This window comes from Mesitornis unicolor, unplaced genomic scaffold (genome assembly GCF_000695765.1).
Source record: "Mesitornis unicolor isolate BGI_N332 unplaced genomic scaffold, ASM69576v1 scaffold38629, whole genome shotgun sequence".
In the NCBI taxonomy this organism is placed as follows: domain Eukaryota; kingdom Metazoa; phylum Chordata; class Aves; order Mesitornithiformes; family Mesitornithidae; genus Mesitornis; species Mesitornis unicolor.
Window position 1 is genome coordinate 1 of NW_010208641.1, and position 8,585 is coordinate 8,585.

The following is an 8,585-nucleotide window of genomic DNA, read 5'->3' on the forward strand; positions in this document are numbered from 1 at the left end:
GGCTCCATGGGCGCCGGTTCAGGTTGGGGGGAGAAGCGGTGCAAGGCGGGGGGTGCCCATCCTGCATCGCCCCGGTTTAGTGTCACAGGACAGGGGCAGACGTTCCCCGTGTGTGTCACAACGATACGAGCCCGGGTTTTCGTGAGAGGGAGGGCGGGTTGTGGAATTTAATGGCGGGGACCACCTCCCTACGGGACCAGGGCGGGCTGAAGGATGCTATATATATTGCTGCTAGATACAGCTTTCGTCGGATTACTCGGCATATTGTATTTCCACGTTGTTATTTACTTTTAAAATGGTTGCAATCAAGTGATTGGATTTTTTGTTTTAAAGAGCTATGGAAATTAGTCCTGATATTGCAGCGGTTTGTATCCTGCTATTAAGGATGATTTAGTGCTGGCAAAAGAACTGGAAGCTGTTTAATACTGGGAGACACTTTCTTTTCAGAAGAAATGTTTTGAATGATGCTTGTAGCTCTTTAGACCATCTTGCATTCGTATTTTTTTTTCTCTTCTTAGCTGTTGCAGATGCAATTAGAACAAGCCTTGGACCAAAGGGAATGGATAAAATGGTAAAACTTAAATTTTGAAAACATTAAGTTTCCTGGAGCTTTTGTAAAGCAACGTGTTTTATATAGGATGCCACCTTTTGCCTTGAACTTTGAACATACCAGATTTATTTCAGAGAAAGTGTGAACTAAATAAACATCTCAGTTTAAGAAACAAAGTTGTCAGGAAAAATATTTTACATTGAGCATTAAATTAAAGATTTGTAGTTACTGATTAGAGCTGTGTTCTCCTTTCCTTCTCAGATTCAGGATGCTAAAGGAGATGTAACAATCACTAACGATGGTGCTACTATTCTGAAACAAATGCAGGTTCTGCACCCTGCAGCCAAAATGGTAAGTGTTTTTTTCCATTGCTCAGACAATGAGATGTGTTAGAGCTTAATTTCTGGGGAAGAAAATCCCTAACGTAGCAGTTCATGTGGATTTGAGTAGCATTACCCACTAGCGATAAAGTATGAAATTGTGCACGGCGTGCTCCCGGAACACTTATTTAGATTCCAAGATGTGCTGAAGAGTTCAGAGTCCTTATTTCTTACCTGGTATTCCTTAATCACTCTGGACATATTTTAAGTCTTAAAGTATCTTGGCGAAACTTTCATTTCTCAACTAAGGAAGAAAAGTCAGTGATGTCCCAAACCACTAGAACAGAAGAGAATGAGTTATGTTATGGTCAGGTGGTCCAAGGGTGCAGTAGCCTGATCTTTTGAGAAGTTAAATGTAGACCCTTTTGATTTGATTTTGTGGTTGGAGATGAAAACAAGCTTCCCTAGACCCTCCTACAGGAAAGAAGAAGGTGACCTGTTAGAGAGATTTGATCAGTTTTAAGCTTGGGAGGAAAGCTTTCTGACTTCTGTAGATGACTTCTGTCACAGTAACCGCACTTTACCAAATAGGTGTACAAGTATGGAAAGTAGGGTGCAAGAGCTACCAACCTTAAATTAGAAAAGACATGATTAGTCCTGATACTAAGGATGATGTCAGTAGTGCTGCATTCTTGAATTTTTTTTTAATTCGGTGTTTGCAATTAAATAGCATTATATATAAACTTTTGCCAACAGTTGGTAGAACTGTCAAAAGCACAAGATATTGAAGCTGGTGATGGCACTACATCTGTTGTTGTCATTGCTGGAGCTCTCTTGGATGCCTGTTCCAGACTTCTTCAAAAAGGTAAATAAATATATTTAATATAAAACCATGACTGGACATAGTTAAGTCCTCTGCCAGCTTGCATGTGTATAGTGAAGCTTGAGTTAGCTGTTTTCAGTTGAAACATTAAACTTGAGTCTTCACATTCAGGTTTCACTCATGTCTCAGTTTCAATTAAAAATATGTTTAGCCTTTTGTTTTTAATTGAAAACATTAATGTTTGTACAGGAAATAGTGCCTAGATGATGTGTTGAATGTTCACTTCTAAAAGCTCACCTTGGTTATACTTGTACTTCTCTCATGGACAGAGAGATAATGTGAGAAGTTGTAAAAGAAATTTGGAGCCAAGATTCTACAGCTATTTTTATATTCAGCAAATTTATCACCTCCCGTCACTTAAAATGTAGGGACCTTGTGAAAGTCTGGTCAGAAAATACATGAATTATGGACAGCAGTAGTTAGTGTAGGTTCTGTTCTGTTAGGTCAGGATGTTCTCCTGTGGTCTGCTTCTGTGCAGCTCAGGAGCATTTTTAGCTGTCCAGCTGGATCACACTCAGGCGTCTGTGTGCTCTGGAAATTGAGCAAGGATGATTGGACCTGGAGAGTTATTTTCTGTCTAAGATCTGGACTTTACAGCAGTTTCCTTACAGTAGCCTCATCCTGACACACGCTGTTTTGCTGCTTGTTCTCTTTCTGGCTCCTACCAATGGTTCACTCATGTTTACATCCTCTCCTGGTACTGGCAGGGAGCAGCTGGAGCAGCAGCCTGTCATCCTCTGCCACCAGAGGTAGTTAGAAGATGTCTGTCTAACATTTGCCCGTAAGCTGCCTGCTTTGGAAAGACAAAGGGTATCACACGCTCTAGAGAAATCTGGGAACTTTGTGCACAACTGTAGGTAACCACTCCTTGAAAACCTGAAATAAAATCACTGTCAGGCTCCTCGCAGGTATGACCTCAGCAGCAGCAGCTTTCAGAATGCCAAGGGTAAACAAAACGTTGAGAAAATATGTTTCTGGGATGCCAGATGTTGCAGGAAAATGTGATGTATTTGTCTGTGAGGACAAATTAGGATCATGATAGCTTTTTTCCTCAGCTTTAACAATGGAAAGTAGAAAGGGAAGTCGTCTGCAGTTGAAGAACACATTTTGCTAAAATGTCTTGAGTTTACTCTGACGTGAGTTTCTCTAAATTAATCTTTGAAACGGAGGTGGGTGGGGAACAAAACAAAACATTGGTTTGGAAGTACAACTGTCTGACAGCCTTTTTATACAATCCACAGGAATTCACCCCACCATCATTTCAGAGTCATTCCAGAAAGCGTTGGATAAAGGTATTGAAGTACTGACCAACATGGCGCAGCCAGTTGAACTGAGTGACAGAGAAACCTTGCTGAATAGTGCAACTACTTCGCTGAATTCAAAGGTAAGATTGATACCTGAACTTGGTAGCTCCAGACTAGTGGAGTTCTTCAGTTTTTCCCAGTTTGTGCTGCTGTTCACTTAGCACAAATACCCTGCATGTGACAAATCCAGTTGGTTTTCAGACATTGGCTACTTTCTCTTAGACTTAGCCATGGTTGATTCAGATTAAATGGAATTTCAGTCTGATCTCAGTTGTTTACTGAAAGTGTAAAATAAACATCTTCAGCTGAAAATGGCAACAGGTTAGGTGGGATACTGAGAGATTTTGCCAAGTTTCTCTGTAGGCATTTCTGGTTTGTGTGACAGGAACTCCTAAAACTTTTAAGAGTCTAAGAAAGAGAAAATCAAGTTTCTTCTGTAAGTCCATAAGCATGGATTTTCCCACCAACATAGCTGCTGTTTCCTTTAAATGGAGTGGCCCTTAAGAAGATGCCATATTATGACATCTGGCTGATGGACAGGGTGGGAAGAGAGCTTTGTTTCAAAATTCAGAAGTCAAACAGTTAAAATGCAATGACAGTATTACTTTGAAATTACTGTTTATCAGTGTTAATTCTCTCGCCACTTTTTTTTTTCCCTTTACTTTTAAATTCCTTAGGTTGTGTGTCAGTATTCAAGTTTGCTTTCTCCAATGAGTGTGGATGCAGTGATGAAGGTGATTGACCCAACTACAGCTAGCAGTGTGGACCTCAGAGATATTAAAATTGTTAAGAAGTTGGGGTAAGAAGCAATTTGTAACTGGACAAATTTTGCCTCTGAAAGCACCATCCCGAAGTGCTGGAGTCACAGACTGTTTTTATTTCTAGAGGCACAATCGATGATTGCGAACTGGTTGAAGGACTAGTCCTGACTCAGAAGCTGGCAAATACTGGTGTAACCAGAGTGGAAAAAGCCAAAATTGCCCTCATTCAGTTCTGCTTGTCTGCTCCGAAGACAGATGTAAGTTAAGCTGTGAATGGACCAAAGCCTTTTGCTCTAATACTTGGAAGATACAAATGTAATGATAACACTTTTTTTTTTAAAGATGCTGTGATGTCAGCTCTATTCTATAGCTATAATGAGGGTCTGTTATGTAATGCTTAGATAGTCATAACTCTTAAAGACCTTATAGTTGGTATCAGAAAGAGAATAGCTCAGAAGTCCAGTATTTCTCATAATGTAAACAATCTCTAATAAGACATTTTACAGTCATGCTTGTTTGCTTTGAATCACAGGCTTCTAAGTTAAAGAATGTGGAACACCTTCACTCTTGTGTTTAAAGTCAGCAGTTGTTCATAATACTTGCCTTTCTCCTTTTTTTTTTTTAATAGATGGACAACCAAATTGTTGTTTCTGATTATGCTCAAATGGACAGAGTGCTGCGTGAGGAGAGAGCCTATATTCTAAATTTAGTTAAGCAAATTAAGAAGGCTGGATGCAATGTGCTGCTGATTCAGAAGTCTGTTCTGCGGTATGTTAATACAGCTTTACTGGCTTACTGTGTGTGTTTGGGGCAACAATTGGAGTTGTTTAGAGTACCTGGAAAATTCAAGCCAAATGTCACATTTGGCAGAGTGTGTCAGACTGACTGTAACAGCAGCCATACTTCTAGAATGCACTACTGTTGTCTATATTTTGAATTTATTGACATCCCTACTTTGTAGTCTGAATAATTTCAGCACTGCTGATAAGAAGTTTGCAGCTTATGATCTGGTTACCACAATAGCACTGTGGACTGACTGCTTCCCTCTTGTTTTCAGGGATGCTCTTAGTGACCTGGCCCTCCATTTTCTCAACAAAATGAAGATCATGGTGGTTAAAGACATTGAACGAGAAGACATTGAGTTTATATGTAAGGTAAAGTGAGTTAAAGAAATGGATGTTAAAGTAGCAGTGTTTAAGGTCTACCCCTAAAAGCCATTTTTGCTCTGTTGAGCAGTCCTATTTCTAGAAAGATGAGGGGTGGATGTAGAAGCTGTAGTTCTCACTGCATCTTACTACTACAACATATATAAGCATGTTATGCAGTATACTTCCTGACTGCAGCTCAGATTATGGATTTTTTTTCCATGATTTTTTTCAGACAATTGGAACGAAGCCTGTTGCTCACATTGACCAGTTCACTCCTGACATGCTGGGGTCTGCTGAGCTGGCAGAGGAAGTCAACTTGAACGGTTCTGGGAAACTAATAAAGGTGAGGGAGTGATGGAACGTTAGTATCTACTTAACATTTGTTAATTATTTTAATAGTAACTGCTAACTTTAATGTTTTTTACTACTGAACTTACTACATATAAGTACTTACTTCTAATCCCTGAGTCACTACTGACTTGGGCAGTGTAGTGGTTTTGCTTGGCCAGACCTCAGTACCATTACAGAATTGCAAATACCAACTGCAGTCTGGTTTTGTATGTAACTTTTCAGTCCTGTTATTTGGCTTTATGTTTTAGATTACGGGCTGCACAAACCCTGGAAAAACTGTAACCATTGTGGTCCGTGGATCCAACAAACTTGTTCTAGAAGAAGCTGAGCGTTCAATTCATGATGCCCTATGTGTCATCAGATGCTTAGTTAAGAAAAGGTAGTATCTCTGGTTAGAATAACTTATTTCAGTTACTAATGGCCTAAGCTAATCATTTATGCACTAAAGTAAAATGAGGTTTGACTTTTAATTTCTGTCCTCAGGGCTTTAATTGCAGGAGGTGGAGCACCAGAAATAGAGTTGGCACTGCGCTTGAACGAGTACGCTCGCACTTTGAGGGGTATGGACTCGTACTGCGTCCGTGCCTATGGAGACGCGTTGGAAGTCATACCATCCACGCTGGCTGAAAACGCAGGTCTCAATCCCATTTCAACGGTAACAGAGCTGAGAAACAAACACGCTCAAGGAGAGAAGACAGCTGGCATTAATGTCAGAAAGGTAACAGGGAACTGTATATGCATAGCATAGGTTAAAAAATATTTCAGCATTAAAAGGCAAATGGTTAGCATTAGGGCTACACTAAGGAGAGGGCAAGTTTGTGTCTTATAACGGTATTCTCCCTAAAATTAGTGGTGAGGTAGATCATAGCTTGTTCTCTGAGGTTTTAACAGCTTATCATGAGTATTGGCAATAGCAGATACTTCAATGCCCCACCCACAGGGCAAGGAACTTCATGTGTCTCCAGAAACATTATTTCAGCTACAAAAATAGCTGCAGTAAGAAATTACTTGCAGTGGAAGGTGCTCATGTGTTAGAGTAGCACAGTGGGGTAGCTGCTTTTAACTTGTCATCACGTTTAGGATGGCATAACTATGTTTTTTCTCTTGGCTCATTTTGATTGGGTAAGTCAAATGCCTTCGGGTGAGAAGATGCGTACTATGGAATTCCTATGAGAGTGGAAGAGTAGAAGCCATTTGACGGTCTAACAGAGTTGACTGTCCAGGATTCTGCTAAAAGAAAACCTGCTCAATGTAACGGGAGTCTGACTCACATGGTAAAAGCTACTTGTTCTCACAGGGTGGCATTTCCAACATCTTGGAGGAGCTGGTTGTCCAGCCACTGCTGGTATCTTTGAGTGCACTAACTCTTGCAACAGAAACTGTGCGCAGTATTCTGAAGATTGATGATGTGGTGAGTAGCATTTGCATCATGTTGTGTTTAATTTTTTTTCACAAGCACCAGGATAGTTGTTGTCATCTAGTTTGCTGTGTTTCAAAACATAATTAGTGTAGTAGTCTCTGTTTATTTGCTGCTTTGTCCATTTGACTGTCTAATAACTGCAATTAGAACAAAATTAAATACATTATAAACACTGTACTTTAAAGTAAAATAAGGAGTTAAGAAAGTAACTAAAAAAATAGAATCTTGAAGCAGAGAAATAATTATGTATCCTGTGCCTTTCTTGTCTGATCCTGTGAACTCTTCTTTGCAGGTGAATACTCGGTGAGCTGAACAAAGGAAGTTGAGACCATTCCCTGGAGCTCTTTCTGTGTAGTCTGGAACATGGTTTCCTCCCCAAAAGCACCTGTGTGAATTGTCTTAAGTCCACAAAGGCTTATGTACTTCTGTCACATTAGTCTAATAAAATCTCTGGTTTCAAAAAGGAAATGCTGTTTACCAATAAACGTGCACTAGTCTGCCTGAGTCTTAGCTTTGTAATTTTGCTAGACACAAAGTAAGCTTTTTGTTAGATGTGCTTTTCTGTGTTACATGCTCCCTATTAGCTCTGAAGTTTAACAGCAAATATTTAGCTCTTGTAATATATTTTAAAAACACTACTGAATTTGTACTGTAGTAGCACGCTAGCTTAGAGTTTTTCCACAGTGGAGTGGTATTACTTCCCTTCAATATGACTGGCTCAGGCAAAGGAGTATCTGTGGTGATAGCACTTACAAATACTCTGATGCTCCTCATTCTGTTCTGTCTCCTAAAGTTTGCAATGACTTCTGATGCTATCACGTGAGCCACAGTATTACAAAGGGCAATCTTTACATGGGTTTTTTTATGCAAGTGTCAAAACTAAACCTTGTTGTAAAAAGTCAAAGATAATATTACCATAACTAGGTTTACCTGTATTAACAGGGATTTATGTGAAATCAGTTTTGAATAACTGATGCATCTCTCTGAAACAGTTATTTTTGTTGCTTCAAGTCCCAGTTCTGTTCAGGAAAACCCCAGGAATGAAACCCATCTCTTCACATTAGTAATTTTCCCCAAAACTGGCCAAGGAGCCAAAGCATAGTATTTTATAATAATGCAAATTACACTTTTCTGAAACAATTAATGGAATAAACATTAACATCTCTTATGTGAAGGAAATTGGTATCTCTGTTGGTTTCACTGCATTCTCAGTGCATTGGCTAGCACTGCCTACACAAGACAATGAGTCACGAGTTGCTGAGATGAGCTTTCACCCACCAGGAAAATCTTAATGTTGCATTTCAGTGTTTAGGATAAACATTTTTAAACTTAGGCTGAAACTCTGAATTAACCCTTTCATCCTCATTGCTATACAGATGACCAAATTCTTCCATATTTAAAGAATATTTCTCCCATGACACTAACACTTCTATTTATTATCTATTTATGATTGGTCACATCTGTAGCTTTTGAGTCAACTTTCAGTACGTAGTTGACCAGCTTCTGTTTAAATACTTTTCTGCCATTTGTAGCTGAGTGGATCAGAATAATTCAAATAGTAAAAATAAGACAATCAATTTAGGCATTAAAGCTCTGCATGAGTTATTTATTTACTTTAAAATCACAAATGATACCTTGCCCCACAGGATTACATCCAGCAGTGATCTCTTTTAGTTTAGGTACTAACTTTGACTAAAGCTTGCCTTCACTGTCACAAACTTCCAGTTCTTAACAAGACTCAACTATTGTGTATAATATTTTAATGCTTTATGTAAAAATATTTGTAATTCACTACAAGAAATAGGTCCAGCAATCATTAATGCCTCCCTACAGAGACGGAAGAATATT

At 39.1% G+C, this 8,585-nt stretch overlaps 1 protein-coding gene across 1 annotated transcript; it reads left to right on the forward strand.

Annotated features, from left to right (window-relative positions):
- Nucleotides 1-518: 518 nt before the first annotated feature.
- CCT4 (chaperonin containing TCP1, subunit 4 (delta)) lies at nt 519-7,235 on the forward strand (the record flags this gene model as incomplete). Its single annotated transcript, XM_010192582.1, has 13 exons — nt 519-571; nt 812-901; nt 1,627-1,735; nt 2,995-3,137; nt 3,735-3,856; nt 3,943-4,075; nt 4,447-4,586; nt 4,876-4,972; nt 5,199-5,309; nt 5,566-5,696; nt 5,801-6,035; nt 6,615-6,728; nt 7,030-7,235. Coding segments are annotated over 13 exons (1,493 nt in total), but the record flags the coding sequence as incomplete, so codon positions are not given.
- Nucleotides 7,236-8,585: the final 1,350 nt, after the last annotated feature.